This window comes from Vulpes vulpes, chromosome 10 (genome assembly GCF_048418805.1).
Source record: "Vulpes vulpes isolate BD-2025 chromosome 10, VulVul3, whole genome shotgun sequence".
In the NCBI taxonomy this organism is placed as follows: Eukaryota; Metazoa; Chordata; class Mammalia; order Carnivora; family Canidae; genus Vulpes; species Vulpes vulpes.
The window spans coordinates 44,579,767-44,601,600 of record NC_132789.1 but is presented as its reverse complement, the minus strand read 5'-3'; the positions used below and the strand labels follow the sequence as shown (position 1 = coordinate 44,601,600).

At 38.1% G+C, this 21,834-nt stretch overlaps 1 protein-coding gene across 12 annotated transcripts in view; it reads left to right on the top strand.

Annotated features, from left to right (window-relative positions):
* Window positions 1-19,471, top strand: part of ZMYM4 (zinc finger MYM-type containing 4) — a 141,921-nt gene extending 122,450 nt beyond the window's left edge. For 11 of the 12 annotated variants that reach the window (XM_072723869.1, XM_072723862.1, XM_072723861.1 and 8 more), the window contains 3 exons: window positions 991-1,239; window positions 3,900-4,029; window positions 4,888-7,380. In XM_072723869.1, coding sequence (XP_072579970.1) covers window positions 991-1,239; window positions 3,900-4,029; window positions 4,888-5,095 — 587 coding nt within the window. In that variant the 3' untranslated portion in view covers window positions 5,096-7,380. Of the gene's footprint in view, window positions 1-990; window positions 1,240-3,899; window positions 4,030-4,887; window positions 7,381-13,126; window positions 13,236-19,404 lie in introns of those variants that run through there. The other variant, XM_072723868.1, reaches the window with a different exon arrangement.
* The last annotated feature ends 2,363 nt before the right edge of the window (window positions 19,472-21,834 follow it).

Here is a 21,834-nt window from a genome sequence, read left to right as displayed (position 1 = left end):
ATTCTGAGCAGTGTGGTGGCTTGATGCATATAGCCTCCAAAGAGGAGAGAAGGGAGATAGAGTTGGAAGTAATAAATTCACGTTTGTGTTTAGTCTCCCAAAAATAGAATGCATAAGCAGCAAAAAAGAGGATTGGTGAGAGAACATAAGGAAAGACCTGCATTTAGGGAATCTCAGGAGGAGTGTGCACTTAAAGGTATACTCATCTTAATTCGTGTGCAGGACACCTGCTTTTCAAGAAGAATCCCACATAAGTCATCATGAAATAATCAACTCTTAATAGAAATTTAAAATAAGGGGGGATGGAAGGGAGGGAGCTAGCTGCCTTCTGATGATCTAAATAAATCTAAATCTAAATAAAATCTAAATAAATTCTAAAGTGAAACTGAACCACCTAACAACGGAAAGCGTAATGACCTCAGACAGGAGTCTACAGACTGCTTGAATCTGGCCTGCTGCCTGTTTCTGTATAGTCCATGAGTTACAAATGGTTGGGAAAAAGTTTAAAGAAAAGTAGTATTTTGTGGAAAATTAAAATTAAATTTAAATTGGTGTGTATAAGTAAACTTTATTGGTACACAGCCACTCCTGTTTGTTTCCATATTGTCTGTGGCTCCTTTTTTTTTTTTTTTTTTTTTGCCTGTCTGTGGCTCCTTATCTTCAGTAACAACAGTGTTGTCCAGCCTCCATGGCCCACAGTACTTGAAATGTTTACCATCTGGCTCTTTACGGAAAAAGTTTCCCAAACCCTGGTCTAAAATAACAATAGATTAAAACTGCTTCAGTGGATTGCTCACAGTGTCTGTTTCAGTGGAATCATCTGCTCTTTCTTTGCGGTGCCTTTTCTGGCTTTCCATATAAGAAGAGGGGAAAAGATGGGGACAGTGGGTCATTTTTTTCATATTTTCCTGTCTGAGAATTTAAGAAATTAATTGGTCCTATTTAGCAGGAGCTTAGTAGTGTTACTTCCTTCTCCCTTCTTCGGTCCAGGTTACATGTTCTCTCGCATTGAAGAAGAGCATTTGTGGGAGTGCAAACAGCTGGGCGCTTACTCACCAATCGTCCTCCTGAACACCCTCCTTTTCTTCAATACCAAATATTTTCAACTCAAGAATGTTACTGAGCACTTGAAGCTTTCCTTTGCTCACGTGATGAGACGGACCAGGACCCTGAAGTATAGCACCAAGATGACATATCTGAGGTTCTTCCCCCCTTTACAGAAGCAGGAGTCAGAACCAGGTGTGTGGTGGAGTTTGTGTGATTTCTGTTCCAAGTCTGGTTAGTGTACAAATAGAGATTTACCACAGAAAGGTAACTAAATTGGAGACAGGGAAGAGTGTAGCTTTAGATTGATATATAGATGCTTTTTTATTGTCAGGGCTAGGTTAATTAAAGGCTTGCCACAAAATGAGAGCAATCAGTTGCTTCTCTGTACTTTTATTGGCTTTTAAATTAGAAATTCTGATTTAATTGGTCAGGATTAGATCCCAAATAAATGTGCATTGTAAAACTTTCCAGGGAATTTAAATATAAGAATCAAAGTCACTGATTTAGAGGCAGAAGATCAGCCAATCGCTAGTTAAAAGGAACCTGTCTAGTTTTTAAATCTATTTCTAAACCTTTTTTTTAAATCAGAGCATCTCTTTTTAGCTAACATTAACTATCAATTTCTGAAGAAACTTAAAAGTTGGCCTAGAGTATACAGATGGGGTTTGACTTAACAGTTTTTCAGCTTTACAGTTGTGAAAAAGTGATACACACGCATTCAGTAGAGACTGTACTTTGAGTGAGAACTTTTTGTATCTTCGGCTAGTGGAATGCAATGTGATGCTGGGCAGCACGTCTGCAGCTCCCAGTCAGCCCCGTGATCACGAGGGTAGACAACCTGTACGCTTAAGCCATTCTGTACCCATTCAACTTTTGCACTTTCCAGTGAAGTATTTAATCAGTGACATCAGATAATCAATACTTTATTATAAAATAGGCTTTGTGTTAGAGGATTTTGCCCAACTGTGGGCTACATAAGTGTTCTGAGCACATTGAAGCTACGATGTTCATTAGGTTACATGTATTAAATGCATTTGCAGTTTTGGATGGGTGTATCACGTCGTAACCCCATTGTATGTTGAGGAAGACCTGTATTGCTTTTGTACATGGTGGAATAATGTCAGCAATCACAATTTTCTAAGTTTATGTTCCTAAAACAGCTTATTATATAATAGTTTATTTTCACATTTTAAAAAGTTAACATATTATGGAACTAGAAATTAAACATATTAATTTTAATCAAAATTGTAAGTTCTAAAGTTCCCAAAATCAAGTTGTTACTTCTTTGGGATAATAAATATTTTGAATGTGAGAATTTAAAAATTACTGAAACTAAAGTCTATAAAGAATAATTGTTATGTTCTTGGTTGTGTTAACTTCTTTCTCCATTGCTCCTTTTCTTTAGAAAATGTAACACCGTTGTGCTTTTTCACCCCACAACTATGTTCTGTCTCCTTTATTTTGTTTGTATATAGGCCACTTTGTGCACTTAATTTTTTTTTTAAGATTTTATTTATTCATGAGAGAGAGAGAGGGAGGGAGGGAGGGAGAAGCAGGCTCCATGCAGGGAGCCTGATGCAGGTCTCGATCCCGGGTCTCCAGGATCAGGCCTTGGGCGGAAGGCAGCGCTAAACTGCTGGGCCACCCGGGCTGCCCTGTGTTCTTAATTAATATTAATTGGGGGCAGGGAGAGGCAATCAGGTAACATTTCCTGGTTTCTGATGAGATGCATTACAAGACTGGTAGTAAGTAAGTTCAGCTTCTTTTCTGAATGAATAAGTTTTTATATTTAGGTATCCTCAATAGAAAACTGGGGTGAATTTTAAGTAATAACTAATGCAGGAAGCTGGGGAAAGTTCTTTACCAGCTATTAAGAGCCACTGTAAGAAAAGAAGAATAAAACCTTTTTCCTCAGGTTTGCAGCAGATCCACTACCCACTGCTCTTCTCTTGAAGCCTGAATGGAGAAAGTGGGAAAGAAAAAACAGTCTTACTTTCTCTATCTTCACCCTGGTTTCTTTTGGTAACCCTTGGCCTCTGTAAAATTCTGTTGGTGAAAAACTATTTGCTCTTTTTTTTTTTTTTTTATCAGATAGTCAAGTTTACTGAGCACTTTTTTCCCCCAACAAAGATTCCAATTCTCATAATACTGTGACAAGATAAAAGAAACTTAAACATGTGCTGGGTGGACACTGATGCTTCACAGTAAAAGTATTTTCAGATAAAGAAGTGACAGCTATCTTGATCTCTTGTGTAGAAGAGCATTTAGAACCCTCTGTTTCCTACTTTATCTTGCTGTGACTTAAGCTATACCTGGTGAGGGGCAGTTCTGGTGGCTCAGCGGTTTAGCTCCGCCTTCAGCCCAGGGCGTGATCCTGGAGACCTGGGATCGAGTCCTACATCGGGCTCCCTGCATGGAGCCTGCTTCTCCCTCTGCCTGTGTGTCTCTGCGCGCTCTCTCTCTCTCTCTCTCTCTCTCTCTGTCTGCCTCTCATGAATAAATAAATAAATAATCTTAAGAAAAAGATACACCTAGTGAAATTTCATAACAGAGTCGGGTTCAAAATTAAGGCCTACCTCCCTCCCCAGTACCATGCTATTGCTGTGCTGCACCCACTTCAATGAACAGGGCAACATAAATTTAACAGAATGGGGACTTCGATCTGTTCGGTGCTATTAAGCAGTACTTAACGTACTGTCTAGCACCTCTGTAGGTGCTCAGTCCATGCTTGTGGGATGAGTGAGTGAACCGGAGGAGAACGGAGTGACAGTCTGACTGGAAACGAAGTTCAGTGGATGTCTTAAGACTGGAAGGAAAGATTTTTGTAATCTTTTATTATTTCCCGTCTCAAGATAAACTCACTGTTGGCAAGAGGAAACGAAATGAAGATGATGAGGTTCCAATGGGTGTGGAGATGGCCGAGAATACTGACAACCCACTACGATGCCCAGTTCGACTTTATGAGTTTTACTTGTCAAAATGGTAAGCAGTCTTCCTCTGGACTAGATTCAGTACACTTCAGTAGTTAACATGTTTTGGATTTTCGATGCTTGAATATCAGAAATATGACTTTCAACAAGGGTGTACCTTTAATTTCCTTTTGTCCCTATTCTCGTATCTGTGTGGAATTTGGACCCAGAAGCAAACCACTTTATCTGGATAGTTTTGTTTTTGTTTTTGTTTTTGTTTTTCTCCTGAAAATCTCTTAAAAAGCAAGAACCAGAGCTGTTTGATCTTTACAACTGTTATTCAACCTTTATGTGATAACTAAAGAGTTGGGATTTTACTGTTTTTAGAGGAGAGGCTGTACAGCTAAACCTATAAATAGAAAAACTATTTTTAAGGAATATATATTTTTTGAGTGGTCTTTCTCTTACAGAAACTTTAAGACTTTAGAATTATAAGAGCCACACTAAAGCACTTTTTTTTTTCAAAGAAATACAGCCACTGTTTTGCCCCGTGGTAATATGTATTGAGTGCTCTTGGGGATATTGGGTACTGAGGGTATGTGGTTCTTCTTAGCCATAGTGTCACAAATGTAAGGTGAATTATTGCTCCTAATACTAAGGTTTGTGAATGATTTATACTTTGTCTTCTATTAACATTATACTCATGTCTGGTGAGTGTACGAGGAAAAAATGTGCAGTTACAGGTTGCACCTGGGGCGAAAAGCCTATAAACTTATTTATCTCCCTGGGTGCATTGCTTATCTATGACATTAGTTACAGCGGGGAACAAGGTGAGAGCCACTATATTAAAGAGTAGTTATATATTTCCTATACTTTCTGATCCCCAATTTCCTTAGTTTCTTTCTTTCTTTTTTTTTCCCCCTATGGATAGTTCTGAAAGTGTGAAGCAGAGGAATGATGTGTTTTACCTGCAACCCGAGCGCTCCTGTGTTCCGAATAGCCCCATGTGGTACTCCACATTCCCGATAGACCCTGGGACCCTGGACACCATGTTAACACGTATTCTCATGGTGAGGGAGGTACACGAAGAACTTGCCAAAGCCAAATCAGAAGACTCTGATGTTGAATTATCAGATTAAAGTGGAAGTGGGGTTCCTATTTTCATACACATGGGTATGCACCAAACTGTGAATGCATCCAGCTTTGGAAAACGATGTACAAGTCCAAGTCCTCTTGACTTGATTATAAGATAATGGAAAACAGATGACTCGTGAACCACAGTGTGGATGTACAAATGAAAACTGAAGGAAAGAATACGAACTGAGAAATGTTGTTCTTTGGCAGTGATATAGTTCTTAGACATCTTCAGAATGACTAACCAATTTCTCTGAGTGGTGCATAATCTTATTTTGTTTGGGAATAACAAATTGTGGAATATTTTTAAGGAAAACTGTTGTATAAAACTCTACCATAGAAACCTTAGACCTTAGAGAGGTAGCTTTGGAATAAAGCCTCGGCTGCAGTAGGCTACTTGGGCAAGCCCTATGTGCACGTCAGAGGAGAAATCAGTGCAGAGCTAAGAGTGACATCAGATGAGGACTGTGGGACCCAGACTTGAAGACCCAATAAAATTACTCAACTTTTTCTTAAAAGGTAGAGAGTGAAGTGGTCTTGATTTGATTTTCACTGCCAAGGCAATTCTGTGAAGGATAGAAGCCTCTGGTGCTTTTGCCATGGGCCCCTCACATCAGGGAAAAAGGCCTTCACTGCTGTTCACACAGTAATGTGTCCCTCTCACTTTCTGGGTCTAGCCTTCTCTGCTGTGGGTCTAGATGTGGGTAAATTGAGGTGTAAAGGGGCTGAAACTCCACGAGCTGATTATGCACACAGAAAATCTGTGGAGCCTGTTAGACCCCAAGTGTCTTGAAATGTTTGTAGAAAACCCACTAAAATGCCCACTTCTCTGGGTGTCAGCCTTTATTGCTGCTGTCTCATAGCATGAGCTGTGGTACACAGAAATGGGGGTTCTCCTTTTGTTTTCATTTCATCCCCAAATGGCAGCTTTTCTCCCATTGTTTTTTCTTCCTGTTTCCCAAATCCTTATTTTGTCTTTTGCGCCAGTTTCTGGAGGCCCTTGTCATTTCAAAAAGAAAAGTCTCTCTCCTTACTCTGGCAAAACCTGTGGGTAATTCCACAAAGACACAGTATTACTTAGCTATCAGAATTATGGTAGAAAAGGTCCTAGCAATTTGGAAGATGACCTTGTTGCCCTAAGAAACTTGAAAATACGGATTCTGGGGTTAGGATATAAAGACATTGACTGTCTTGCATATCCACAACAGGTCTTATAGCATTATTCCAATCTCTAGCTGTTTTAGTAGTTCTTTGAGGATTGCAAGTCATAGGTGTGTTTGGCATTTCAGTCCATCTCCCTTATCTTCATTCTCAGTTTCTTCCCCCAGAAAACTTTGACTCAAAGCTTTTATGATGTTGGCCAATCACAGAACTTCTTTAGCTAAGGTAAATTTGACCCTATGATAGAAATGAGAGAAATCCAAAAAGCCTCTTAGAAATTTTAACCCTGAAAGACTTTCCAATATGTCCCATTTTTTAGATGGGGGTGGCAGGTGTTTTTGTTGTTTTTTTTTAAATAAATGAAAGTCATTTAAGTACAATAAAATTTTAAAAAGTAGGCCTTTTGACGTTGTGTACTTGATGGTTCTGTCCCTCTGCCTGTAACAAATTTCATTTTGGTTACCAGGAACTGTGTGAAAGAAGTAAATCTGCCCCAGTTCTGTATGATTAATTCCATCTGTGTTTGTCATTTCTGACTGGAAAACTTCTTGCATCCAGATTTTGTTTGATATGGAGGAAAAACAACTGGATTGTCTGATAAGTCTGCCAATAAACTATCCAGAAACATCAGTTGTAATAGCCCCCACTATACAAATTTTATGGTTTGTATAAACACTAACATTTCCCCTTCTGTAGTTGTATCAAGAACAAATATTGTTGGTATAGTAGATACCTTGTTAGAAAACACCAGAGAGAAAAAAAGAAATCTGTATCTTTTAATTGAGAACAGTCAATACCCAGGTCAATAACTTTATCAGGACTTCAATTGCATGTTAGTCCACAGAGTTGTCCAGACCCTAAATTAATTCGTAAAAGAAAATCTTAATTATTGGTCATTCTTCATAAGCGTAGCTGTTGATATGTGTGTCAGACTATTTGCTTTTTAAAATTTTATTAAAATTATGTAAAATTGCATTTTTATTTCCAGGGGAGAAAAAAACATCAAACAAACGAGAAACATCTAAATTATCCTTTCTGTTCTTTTTTGTTTTTTAACCACTTTTGGGTTTTCCCCTTGCAGAAACCACAGAAATATTCCCTTAGAATAAAATAGTATATTTGTATTTGATGGGTGAGTTATTCCTTTTCTTTGTCTTCAACGAAGTTTAGATATTTTTTTTCTGTTTAACCTATGGGTATGAGCCACCAGATGGTATATTTCAAAGAGAGAGCAGTTTTCAGGAAATAAATTATTTGGTTTTTACTTAGTCCAGTAAACGTATTGTTTCACTGCAAAGTTTTCACTTTTTTTTCTTTTTTCCATCAAAAGACTTGTTCCCATTTTTTTAAAGCTAACTATATTCAAAGCTCTGAAAGCTAGAAATACCAAGTATCACATATTTGTTTCATTTGAGGCAAACTTTTTTTAAGATTTACAAAGCTGGCATCAGTTTACCTTGAATGATTTTGAAATTGTGAGACTGGGATAAAGAATATAGATCCATTCTTAAGGAAAATACGTACTCAATTTGGAAGTGTGAGACTAATTGGCATCTTTCTTCAACTCTAGCTCTACCTTGGTTTTGTGCAGTTTCAGATTCCATATCAACTGTTTCTAGTCTACTGCCTATTGGCATTCCGAATTTCGTAAAACAGGAGTTTTCCAAGAATTGCAAAGTAAAACGAATTTGTGCGTGTGAATCCCAGTTTTCTATCAAATTCAGAAGTTTATTTTCCATGCAAATTAAAAAATTCTGTATGGTATGGAGTTGAAATTTTAGGAAAGAATTAAGCACTAATTTCCTCTTGTCTATTGTTGAAAGAATAATCATTGAGAGGCATTGTTAACAGAGTAGGAAGATCTGAGGCTTTGGAGCCTAGTCTTACCACTTACTGGTTGTGTAGCTTTAGGTAAATTACTTAATTTTTGTGTGCCTGAGTTTTCTTATAAAGTAGGAATAAGAATAACTCTTCCATAAGTTTGGAATATGTAGGCTTTCGGGTGTCATGGATTTTTTTTTTATTATAACATGCAAATTGCTGGGCATATAGCAAGATTTTATATCAGTGTTAATCCTCTTCCTGTGCCCTGAATTTTCACTAAGTTCATGGCTTCTCATTCCGCAAAACACAATACCTTTATACGATTTGAATAAAATATTTAGAATGAGTAAATACCATATGTAATCATAAGTTCTTCACTCATGTGCTTATATGCATATGAATAGTAATCGACATCACAAAAATCCACTAATAACTTACTACATCGAAAAAAGGAATGCATGGTATATCTTTTTTTTTTTCTTTTTTAATTGGAGAAACTCAATGAAATTTCATTTACTTGGTTATAATACGATGACTTGGGAGCAAGACAGCTGTACAGCAACATACATCTCCGCACTTCTTCCTTCATTCACACCACCCCTTGCTCCCCCACGTTTTAGCTAGGCAGTAGTTTCTTTGGTAAGAGATTATCTTTTCCAGGCTACCTTGCAACTAAGTGTGAACATGGGACTGACTTTTGACCAATGGGATGGAAACCGTAGTTTATCACTGGCAGGCCACATCTTAAAAAGGAAAGGGCTTGCCTTCCTCTTGTAATTTCCTCTTTTCCATGGGCCAGAGTGTCACTGTGCTCATGGCAAACCAGTTCTATGTGGGAAAGGGGAGCATATCGAAAGCACATCAGCCTCATAAGGCAGGGCCACTTCTGTGCTGAACTGCCTGCCACCTCAGACCTTCACATAAGAAAGAAAGAAACCTGCCATCTTATTTCAGCCAAACTAAAGTAGCCAAACCAGTTTCCTGACTAACAGATTTACTACGCTCAGTATCAGGCTGCTGTTTAACATAGAACGAGAAGTTCTGATCTGGACCATAAGAAAAGAAAAAGAAGAAAGATACTATTGGTATTGGGAAGAGAAATAAACTCATTATTTTTACTTTATTTTTTTTTAAGTTACTGATAACACCCAGTGGGAGGCTTAAACTCATGACCCTGAGAACAGGAGTTGGATGTTCCACCCACGGAGCCAGCCAGGGCGCCTCTAAAACTCATTATTTTTAAATTAAGTCATATTTTCAGATGTTCAGGTATACCTATGTATTTAAAGAAACTATTCAAAATAAGCTTAAGGATGATAACTACAAAATAGTTGATAAAAATTTCAAGCACTTTTCTACTAGAGCAGCAGCCAATTAGATAATGTAATTAAAAGGAAAAGATACTATTCAGAGTGACAGTGAAAGCTATAAAGTATTTAGTAATTAAGTAATATACAAAAATCCTGTGTTTGTTTTAGTAGGTGGTGTTGGAAAACTGGCTTTTTACATGGAGAAAAACAGGATACCTAACTAGCATCATGTCCAAAGGTGGGCTCTCAATGGATTAAAGGTCTTAAATGTGAAAGGTAAAATGATAAAATTAATAGAAATATGAAAAATATTGTGATCTGGGGGAGAGAAGGAGCTTCTTAAAATTTCCAAAGCACAAACTATATGGAGAAAATTTATATATTTATTTTCTATGGAAATTAAAGATGTTTTTCGATAAAAGATGACAAATGACAGGCTCAGAGAGGATACAGGTTTCCCCGCTCTCTGAAGGTACAGCGTTGCTGTGAAACTTTAGTAAACCTAAACGGTGTAGAATGGAGAAGACATTACCATTAATTTATATGGAATTTTTTTTTTTTTTTAAGCATTCCCAGACCCCAAATTGACCTCTTTGAGGCTTTTCTGACACTTCAGGGCACATTTTGCTAACATATGTAGAAAAATAAACCAAGATAAAGCACAGGTGCTCACAGACATCATGCAAAGTTTTGGAGACTAAGGTGTTTGATGCTGAGAGTAGTTCCCAGGAAAGGAGTTTGGTGGTACGTGTAGCTCTCGCTCCTCGGGCTGCGCACTGCCTCTGAATGGGCTAGCTGTGAAACTCAGAACACTATTGTTGTGTCCTGCCTTTTGGTGAAAGTAAAAATCCTCTTCTGATACCTGTTGGTTAGCAAAAATGGGTTCTAATGTAAGTTTTTTGTAAAAGTAAAATGGCCTGACACTTTAAAAAAGTGGGAATACCTGTATTTGCAATGCGTAAAATTACCAAATGATATATATTTAGAATATACACCCCAAACTGCTGAATTATAAAGAAAACTGAACAAAGAATAATGAATACTTCATAAGAGAAACCCAAACAGGGAATAGGTGTATGAAGAGAGATTTTCAGACTCCTTTAGTAATCATGGTATTTCTCTTCAAACCTATCAATTCATGTCCTTAGGATTGGCCAGATTAGAAAAATGGATAATGCCAAGCATACTGCTGTTGGAATATAAAAACCATTACTGCAAGAATCAACGAACTATACAGTTGACTCTTGAACAACATGTGAGTCGAGGTGATAATTCCTGCATAGTTGAAAATCACAGTAGAAGTTTTAACTCTCCAGAAACTTAAACCACTAATAGCCTCTGTTGACTGGAAGCCTTATTGATAACATAAACAGTTAACACAGATTTTGTATGTTATATGTATTACATGCTGTGTTACAATAAAGTAATGTAGGGGAAAGAAAATCTTATTTTTTTTTTTTTTAAGAAAATCTTATTAACGAAAATCGTGAAGAAGAGAAAACACATTTACAGTTCTCTCCTACAAAACAAATTCATGTGTATGGGTGCCTATGCAGTTCAAGGCCATGTTTTTTTGAGGGTCAACTGTATATCCAGTCTGGAAGGCAATCTTAAACATCAAGATAAGAAAGTTTTGATTAAAAAATAATAATAATAAAAAGAAAAAGAGGGAGTGGTTTGGCGCCTGCCTTTGGCCCAGGGCGCGATCCTGGAGACCTGGGATCAAATCCCACGTCGGGCTCCCGGTGCATGGAGCCTGCTTCTCCCTCTGCCTGTGTCTCTGCCTCTCTCTCTCTCTCTCTCTCTGTGTGACTATCATAAATAAATTAAAAAAAAAAAAAAGAAAGAAAGAAAGAAAAAGGAAAAAAGAGTTTTGATAGCTTTTGCTAGGAAAAAGTGCCCCCCCCCTTTAAATAAATGATTGTTACCAAATGCATTTTGTGTAGCTAATCAATAATTTGTATTATTCATTCACTTACTCGTTTAGTGAAAATCAATAGATTTTTCTGATATCAAACCATCCTTGCATTCTTTGATGAAACTAATTTTACATGTATTTTTTATATATACTATTAGCTTAGGTATATAATTTTTACCAAGGACATCCCCTTCTATTCCAGTTTGCCATGAGTTTTTCTTTTCTTTTCTTTTTTTAAAGATTTTATTTATTTATTCATGAGAGACAGAAAAAGAGAGGCAGAGACCCAGGCAGAGGGAGAAGCAGGCTCCATGCAGGGAGCCTGACATGGGACTCAATCCTGGGTCTCCAGGATCATGCCCTGGGCCGAAGGCAGGTGCTCAACTGCTGAGCCACTCAGGAATCTCTGCCATTAGTTTTTCTTTCAATTATAAAAAGTGTTGAACTTAACAAATTTTTTTGCATTTATTTTAATAGTCTTCTTTTTTTTTTCCCTTTATTAATGTTACAAAACACATTGACAGAATTTTCTTATGTTGAACAGTTTTTGCTTTCCGTGGACAAGCGCTTTTTAATTTTTTTAAGGCCTTTTTAATTTTAAAAATATGTATATGCTGTTAGGTTTGTCTAGCTTGTATTTTGGTTATTTTTCTTTTGTATCTGTAATCACAAGTGAAACATTTAAATTTTTTTCTTGAATTCTCATCTGATTTTGGAATCACTAGACTTAAAAAGAGTTGGGCAGGATTTATTCCATTCTGTGGAACTTAGAGAAAACTTTTGTTTTTGAATGTATAGTCAAACTGTGAAACTTAGAATTCTTTTAGTTGTTTTTATCCCTCTATAAAGAAGAGGTCTTTGCCATTTTAGTTTACTGAATGTTCACTGGCCTTTTCAAGTTTTTGATGTCAATTTGATTTTTATACTTCTCTGTAACTTTTCTCCTCAATTTTATATTTCTCTATAAGTTTCACATAGCTTGATCAATATGTCCATCTTTATTAACATGGTTTATGATTTTTTCCTTCTTCCATTATGTATTTGGTATTCTGTTTGCGTTTTCTCTTTTTTCTGCTCCAACTTACCTAAGAATCTTTCAGAGAACCATCATTTGGTTTTGTAAGACTTTCCTTTTCTACTTATTTCTGACTTTATTACTATTTTTTTATTTTTGGTGGGGTTTTTTTTTTGTTCATTTTTAAAATTAATGATTGCGTCATTCATTCTTAACCATTCTTATAGCTGAAAATGAGTTTTTGAAAATGAAAAATGATTTCAAATCTATTTTTCCCTTTAGCTCTTTAATGGTGCCTCAGATTCAGACCTGATTTTATCATCAGTCTGTTTGTAGGTGTTTCCTCATTTCCTTTTTTAACCCAAGTGTTATCCACCTAACCTTTCTTTGCCTGAAATTTTGTCAGTTTTCAGGCTGTTTTTTGAGATATACTAATATCCATTTTCTTGGTTGATTGCTCTTAGCAGCATATAATCCCTCACCTTTTTTTTTTTTTTTTTGCATTGAATTCTGTCTTAGACACTATAAATATTGATCCCCTACCTTTCCCAGTGTTAACATTTGCCTGATAATGTTTTCCTGTCATTTTTGCCCTTATATTGTTAGATGGTATAAAGAATTCTTAGAATCTTTTTAAGTTTTTTACTAATTTGTTTATATCGGTATAGACTCCTGGATTCCTATTTTATTTGTTGGGTTGTAATCTGATGCTCTTATTATTTGTTTTAATATGCAAATTGTCCTAGATTTAACCAATGGAAGCCGTCAACTCCTGTGTCCTTCTGATATATCCCCATCATTTTTTCAGCATTTACTTAAAACAAGATGTTCCAAGATTATTCTGTACTTTCCCTGCCCTAATCTTGGAATTCGTCATGGAATCCTAATGCCTTAGCACTTGGTGCTCGTCTACTGAGGTAAAGTGTTTCTGTGTCCTATTGATGTGTAGAACCAATCAGTCCATAACCGAGTATAGACACATATCACGTAACTATACCTATCCTCCACCTATGTTTTGTAGCCTGTGACTTCTTACTGTCTCTTCCCGTCAGGTCAACCTCTTGAGGTTCTTTCTAGGCTTCTCCCTTTACACATTCATAAATCCTTTTACAAAACTGAGAAATCTGGTTTCCATTATTCTCAGTATGTGCTTGCTTCCTGAATCCCTTCCCTTGCACAACGTGAATCCATCTCCTTACCATGCTAACCACCCACCACCTCAGTTGTTCTGCTGCTGGGCCTCTTCGCTGGGCCACCCCTCACCAGCAGACTTCTGGGCTCCAGGCTCACCAATTACTCCCTACCATTTGCTTCTTCAGACGCTAATGCAGGGGGAGTAGGTGATGATGGAAAAGAAGGGGTGGGAGTCTGTTAAGTTTAAGATGTTTATATTCATTTTAACTATTGCTATGAGAACTTATTTCTGCCATTAATTGTTCTTTTCATTGTAATAAGTGAAGAGTACTTCAATCCCTATAGCTTATTTCCCCCATCTTCTCTCCTCACCCAGCTCCCCTCTGGTAACCCATCAATTTGTTCTCTATAGTCTGTTGCTTGGTTTATCTTTTATTCTCCCCCGTTTGTTTCTTAAATTCTACATATAAGTGACATTATATGGTATTTGTCTTTCTCTTATTTTGCTTAGCATTATACTCTCTCTAGCTCTACCCATGTTGTTTCAAATGGCAAGATTTCATTTGTTTTTATGGCTGTAATAAACACTCCATCTATCTGTGGACACTTAGCTACTTCTATAGTTTGGCTACTTTGAATAATGCTGCAATAAACACAGGGGTTCGTGTAATCCCTTGGAACTAGTGTTTTTTTTTTTTTTGTTTTTTTGTTTTTTTGTTTTTTGGGGGTAAATACCCAGTAGTGCTATTACTGGATTGTAGGATAGCTGTGTGTTTAACTTTTTGAGGAACCTCCATACTGTTTCCCACAGTGGCTGCACCAGTTTGTGTTCCCACCAACAGTGCACGAGGGCTCCCCTTTCTCCACATCCTCACCAACTCTTGTTTTTTATGCTTTTGATTTTAGCCATCCTGACAGATGTAAGGGGATGTCTCATTATAGTCTTGATTTGCATTTCCCTGATGATGAACATATTTTCATGTGTCTGTTGGTCACCTGGATGTCTTTGGAGAAATGTCTGTTCGTGTCTTCTGCCCATTTTTTAACTGGACTATTTGTTCTTGGGGGTTGAGTTGTGTCAGTTATTTATATATTTTGGATACTAACCCTTTATTGCATGTGTCATTTACAAATTTCTTCTTCCACTTAGCCGGTTGCCTTTTAATTTTGTTGTTTTCTTTGCTGTGCAGAAACTTTTTATGTCATCCCAGTAGTTTATTTTTGTTTTTATTTCACTTGCCGTAGGAGACAGCTAGGAAAATGTTGCTACAGCCAGTGTCAGAGAAATTACTGCCTGTACTGTGTTCAAGGATTTTTAGGGTTTCAGATCTCACATTTAGGTCTTTAATCCATTTTGAGCATTTTTGTATATGAAGAAAAACAGTGGTCCAGTTTCATTCTTTTGCATATTGCTTGCTGTCCAGTTTTCCCAACACCATTTGTTGAAGAGATTATCTTTTTCCCACTCTGTATTCATTCCTCCTTTGTTGAAGATAAATTAACTATACAATTGCAGGTTTATTTCTGGTTTTTATATTCCATTCCATTGACCTATGTTTGTTTTTATGCCACTGCCATTGCTTTAATTACCACCACTTTGTAATATAACTTGAAATCTGGAATTGTGATACCTCCAGTTTTGTTTTTCTTTTTTAGCATTGCTTTGGCTGTTTGAGGTTTTGTGGCTCCATACAAATTTTAGGATTGTTTGTTCTAACTCTGAACAAATGCCATCAGAATTTTGATACGGATCACATTAAATCTGTAGATTGCTTTGAGTAATGTAGCAATTTTAACAGTACGTATTATTTCAATCCATGAGCATGAAACGTCTTTCCTTTTCTTTGCATCATCTTGAATTTCTTTATCAGTGTCTGAAAGTTTTCAGACTACAGGTCTTTCACCTCTTTGGTTAAGCTTATTCCTAGATATTATATTGGTTTTGGTGCAATTTAAGATGAAATCATTTTCTTAATTTCACTTTTTGCTGCTTCATTTTTCGTGTATAGATAAGCAACGGGATTTCTTTTTTTTTTTTTTAATTAATTTATTTATTTATGATAGTCACAGAGAGAGAGAGAGAGAGAGGCAGAGACACAGGCAGAGGGAGAAGCAGGCTCCATGCAGGGAGCCCGATGTGGGATTCGATCCCGGGTCTCCAGGATAGCGCCCTGGGCCAAAGGCAGGCGCCAAACCGCTGCGCCACCCAGGGATCCCAGCAACAGGATTTCTGTACATGGATTTTGTATCCCGCAACCTTACTGGATTCATTTGTCAGTTCTAGTAGTTTTTTTGGTAGAGTCTTTAGGGTTTTCTATATAGTCATCTGCAAATAGAGTTTTACTTCTTCCTTACCAATCTGGATGCCTTTTATTTTTTTATGTTGTCTAATGGCTGTGCTGGGACTCCCAGTACTATGTTGAAGAAAAGCGTTGAGAGTGGATATCCTTATCTTAGAGTTCTTGACCTTAGAGAAAAGCTCTCAGTTTTTCACCATCAAGTATAATGTTAGCTGTGGGTTTTTCATATAAAGCCTTATTATATTGAGGTTTGTTCCCTCTAGATCTACTTTGCAGAGGGTTTTTTTAATCCTGAATGGATGTTGTACTTTGTTGAATGCTTTTTCTTTATCTATTGAAACCACCATATAGTTTTTATCATTTCTCTTATTGAAGACAGTCATGTTGATTGCTTTGTAAATACTGAACAACTCTTGCATCCCAGGAATAAATCCCACTTGATCATGGTGTATGTTTTTTTAAACTTCTTATTGGATTCAGATTGCTAATATTTTGTTGCAGATTTTTATATCTATATTCATGAGAGATACTGGCTGTAGTTCTCTTTTTTTGTAGTGTCCTCATCTGGTTTTAGTATCAGGGTGATACTGGCCTCATCAAATAAATGAATTTGGCAGTTTTCCTTCCTCTTCTTTTTTTTGGGGGGGGAGGGGAGGAATACTTTGAGAAGAATAGGTATTAACTCTTCTTTAAATGTTTGGTAGAGTTAGTTAGCCTGTGAAGCCATCTCATCTTGGACCTTTGTTTTTTGATTATTAATTGAATTTCATTGCTGGTAATTGGTGGTCTATCCAAATTTTGTTTCTCCTGGTTTAATTTGGTAGGTTATGTTTCCAGGAATTTACCCATGTCATATAAGAGTTGTCCTATTTGTTGGCATATAGTTTTCATAATACTCTGTTACAGTGTGTATTTCTGTGGTATTAGTGGTTATTTCTCCTCTTTGATTAATTATTTTATATGGCCCTCACTCTCCCTGTTTTGAGTCTGGCTAGAGGTTTATCAATTTTGTTGATCTTTATAAGGAACCATCTCCCGGTTTCATTGATCTGTTCTGTTGGGGTTTTTTAGTTTCTATATCATTTATTTCTGTTCTGATCTTATTTCCTTCCTTTTGCTGTGTTTGGATTTTGTTCTTTATCTGACTCCTTTGGGTGTAAGGTTAGGTTGTTCATTTGAGATTCTTTTGCTTCTTGAAGTAGGCCTGTAATGCTTTAAGTTTCCCTCTTAGAACCACTTTTGCTGCATCCCAGAGATTTTGGACCATCTTTTTTTCATTTTCATTTGTTTCCATGTAATTTTTTATTTTTTCTTTGTCTTTTTGGTTGACCTATTCACTCTTTAATCACATGTTATTTAACCTCTGTGTATTTGTGGTATTTCTGGATTTTTTTCTTTTCTTATAGTTGATTCCAGTTTAATAGCATTGTGTTCAGAAAAGGTTCAGTGTGACTTTGATTTTTTTAATTCGTTGAGACTTGTATTGTGGCCTAATGCATGATTTATTCTAGAGAATATTCTGAGTACACATCAGGAAAATATGTATTCTGCTCTTTTAGGGTGGAATGTTCTGAATGGTTCTGTAAGTCCATCTGGTCCAGTATGTCATTCAAAGCCACTATTTCCTTGTTGCTTTTCTATTTGGATGACATGTCCCATTGACTTAAGAGAGGTGTTAAAATCCCCTACTATTATTGTATTATTATCAATTATTTCCTTTATGTTTGTTTTATGTATTTGGGCACTCCCATGTTGGGTGTATTAATATTTACAATTATTATATCCTCTTGTTAGGTTGTCCCCTTTATTATTATATAGTGTCCTGAGTCTCTTGTTACCACCTTTGTTTTAAAGTCTGTTTTGTCTAATACAAATATTGCTGTTCCAGCTTTCTTTTGATGTCCATTTACATAATAAATGTTTCTCCTATCTCCTTATTTTCAACCTGTAGATGTCTTTAGGTCTGAAATGAGTCTCTTGTAGGCTGCATATATTTGGGTCTTGTTTGTTTGTTTGTTTGTTTGTTTTCGGTCTTGTTTTTTTGATCCACTCTTGTTACTGTCTTTTGATTGAAGCATTTAGTCCATGTAGTCACAGTAATTATTGATAGGTACTATTTATCACCATCTTGTTACATGTTTTATAGTTGTTTCTATAGGTTTTCTCTGATCCTTTCTTCTCTTGTCATGGTTTGTTGGCTTTCTTTAGTGATATACTTGATTTCTTTCCCTTGATTCTTTGCATATCTATTACTGGTTTCTCACTTCTGGTTACCATTAGGTTTGTATGTAACAGTGTCTATGTTAAGTTGATGGTTGCTTAGATTTGAACCTATTCTTTACTCCACTCTTCCCTGTTTTAGGTATGTGTTGTCATTTAAATCCTTTTATGAATCCCTTGATAAAAGTATTTTTACAGAAATACTTATTTTTACTGCTTTTTGTGGGTTTTTGTTTGTTTTTTGCTTTTTATACTCTCACTTAGGGTCTTTCCACTCAGTCCCCTTTAATGTTTCTCGAAGGGCTCATTTAGTGTTCATGAACTCCTTTAGTGTTTGTCAGAGAAACTCCATTTTGAATGATAACCCTACTGGATAAGAGTATTGTTGGCTGCAGATTTTTCCCAAGTTTCAGCACTTTGAATATATCATACCACTCCTTGTGGCCCACAAAGTTTCTGCTGAAAAATCTGATAGCCTTCTGAAGTTTCCCTTGTATGTAACTGTCTTTTCTCTTGCAGCTTTAAATTTTTTTTCTTTAGCACTATTTCCTCCCATTTTAATTACTATGTTTCTTGTGTAGACCTCCTTGGGTTTAAGTTTTGGGGGCATCGCTGTGTCTCCTGGATTTAGGTATCTATTTCCTTCTGCAGATTAGGGAAGTTTCTAGCCATTGTTTCTTCAAATAAATTTCCTACCCCCTTTTCTCTGTTGTCTTCTGAGATTCTTACAATGCAGATATCATTACACTTGATATCACTGAGTTCCTTTAGACTACTCTCACGTGCATAATTTTTTTTCCTTTGCTCACCTTGGTTATTTTCACATTACTTGGTCTTCCAGGTTATAACTTGTTCCCTTGCTCCAGTCTAGCCTGATTTGTATTCTATCTAGTGTATTTCTTATTTCATTTAATATGTTCTTGGTGTCAGGTTGGTTCTCATCCACTCTTCTGTTCAGTGGGTAGCTTAATGATCATCACTGTAAATTCTCTATCAGGCATATTACTTCTATCTGTTTGGCTTTGGTCTCTTGCTGTGGTTCAGTCCTGTTCTTTCATTTGGGACATCTTTTTCTGTCCTCTCATATTGTCTAACTTTGTCTGTTTCTGTGAGTTAGGGAAGTGAGCCACTTCTCTTACTTTTACCAATAATAGCCTTATGAAGAGGAGGTCCTGTAGTGCCCTGCAGTGCCGTGTCCTCTGTCCCCCAGGGGCTGGCACTTCAGGGAGGATCTCCTATGTGTGTTGTGTGTGCTCTGATGTGGAGTCTTGGCCTCTGTTTCCTTCAGTCCAGCTGTGTGCAGAGGTTCTCTCTGACCATTGTGGGCAGCGTTTGATGCCCAGCAGGGTGGGGCACATTTTAACAATGTATGTGGTGGTCTGCTTGGAAAGGGAGACCTGACGCCCCCTCCCCACCCCCCTGCTGCCTCCAGGGATCCCGGAAAGAGTCAAGAGATGTGTTGGCAGGGATTGCACTGGTCTTCTGAGGTGGGGCCTGCAGCACCACAACTAAGGTAAATGTGACTGGGGAGTGCAGACCTGCAGAAGTGGGGGAGGGGGGGTGGGTAGGAGGCAGTGGTACCTCCCAGCTCCTTTGTTCCTGGAGGCATCTTCCTCCCATCCCTGTCCTTCCAGGCCGTGCTCTAAGATGAGCAAATCCCTCACCCTTTAGGGTTCTTCAAACTGCCACTTCACTGCCGTATTTGCACTGGCTGTGCTGGCTCTCTAGGGCCCGGATGCTTCCTAAGGCCCTCTGGGCTCTCCCAACGCTGAGCCACCAGAGTGCTAAACCCCTAGGCTAAATCCTCTGGTTGTGAGAATGTAACAAAATTTGGCCCCTGTCACTTTCACAGGCAAGTGTTACAGAGATCACTCTCCCCTGGCGGGAGACTGTTGCCCACCGGCTGCCGCCGCCTCCGTGTGGCCCTTTCCCTGCCTTTAGTCATGCAGTTTGTTTCCTAGGCTTTGGATCACTTTCTGGGTTACTTATGTTGATGTGTTTTGTGTCTGTGGGAGGAGACAAGTTAGAGTCTTTTATGTTCCTTTGGTCTTCCCGACTCTACCATGCTGATATTCTTTGGAATTTTGGTTTTGGATTGTTGATATACTTCATTTTGTATTCCACTGGCCCTAGCTGTTTGGAATTACACATTTTGCCAAAGTATTTGCTCACCTTTGCTTCCTATTATCTCACGTCTAAATTCATTTTTTATTTGACTGCTTCCAAAATAATATTTTTTAAATTTTTAAAAAAGATTTTATTTCACACAGAGAGAGCCCAAGCAGGGGGAGCTGCAGGCAAAGAAAGAGAAACAGGCTTCCCAGCAGAGCAGGGAGCCAGGCATGGGGCTCAATCCGAGGACCCTGGGATCATGACCTGAGCCAAAGGCAGGCGCTTAACTAAGCCAACCAGGCGCCCCCAAGAATATATATATATATTTTTTTACATTTTTTTAAAATTTTTTTATTTATTTTTGATAGTCACAGAGAGAGAGAGAGAGAGGCAGAGACACAGGCAGAGGGAGAAGCAGGCTCCATGCACTGGGAGCCCGACGTGGGATTCGATCCTGGGTCTCCAGGATCGCGCCCTGGGCCAAAGGCAGGCGCCAAACCGCTGCGCCACCCAGGGATCCCCCAAGAATATTTTTTAAGTAAATTCTACCCCCAGTGTGGGGCTTGAACTGACAACGCCAAGAGCAAGAGTTGCCTGCTCCACCAACTGAGCCAGCCAGGTGCCCCGAGAGTTTTGTTTAAAGATTTTATTTATTTATTCATGAGAGACACAGAGAGAGAGACACAGGCGGAGGGAGAAGCAGACCCCATGCAGGGAGCCCGATGTGGGACTAGATCCCGGGACCCTGGGGTCACGCCCTGGGCCTAGGGCAGGTGCTAAACTGCTGAGCCACCAGGGGATCCCCCAGAGAGTATTTTTTATTGCATCCTCATACTTAAATGAATTTGTCTTGATAGGAATTTTGAGTTCAAAGTTCTTTTCCTTCAGCATTTTGGGAACATCTTTGTCTCTCACCTAAATACTATTAAGAAACCTGGTGCCCGACTGATCCCTCTCCGTAACTGATCTACTGTCTCTGTGTAGGAGCTGTCAGAAGTTTTGCTTTTCTTAGATGGTCTTAAATGTCTTTCAGTCTAGTGTTTCTGTTTGTATGTTTTCTGTACGTTTTTCATCCATGAGTTTTTTCATCTTTAATTCTGGCCAGTTTCTCATTTCTTCAGGTGTTTCCTTTTCCACTTTTCTTCTTCTCTTCTAGGACGCCCAGTTATTCAGATGTGGACACTACCACTCTGTCCCTGGACTGCCTGCCGTGTGTCTGTCTTTTCCTGCTTCCTATTACCAGCTAATTAGTTTTGACCTGTATGTGTCCCTGTGTCTCATTCATCGATTTTTGTACTGAGTATTTTCAACGTGGTCCTTGTTCCTGGTTCATATTACTAATATTTCCTTGTATATTTATTTTATTTTTAGTTTCTTGGCTGGTGTGCATGTTTAGTTTGCGTCTTCAGGGCCGAGGACTGGCCTCCTCAGGCAGCATCCGGTTACTGTGGCCCACGAGCTCCTGTCCCTTCAGCGCACTAGCTCCTATTTGGTAACGTTTATTTATTTATTTATTTTTAACTTTTATTTATTTATGATAGTCACAGAGAGAGAGAGAGAGAGGCAGAGGGAGAAGCAGGCTCCATGCACCGGGAGCCCGACGTGGGATTCGATCCCGGGTCCCCAGGATCGCGCCCTGGGCCAAAGGCAGGAGCTAAACCCCTGCGCCACCCAGGGACGCCTTGGTAACGGTCATTGAGGAAAGGCCAGGGTGGGGGCCTAAGCCTTCGCTCCCAGTGAGTGAAGGGGA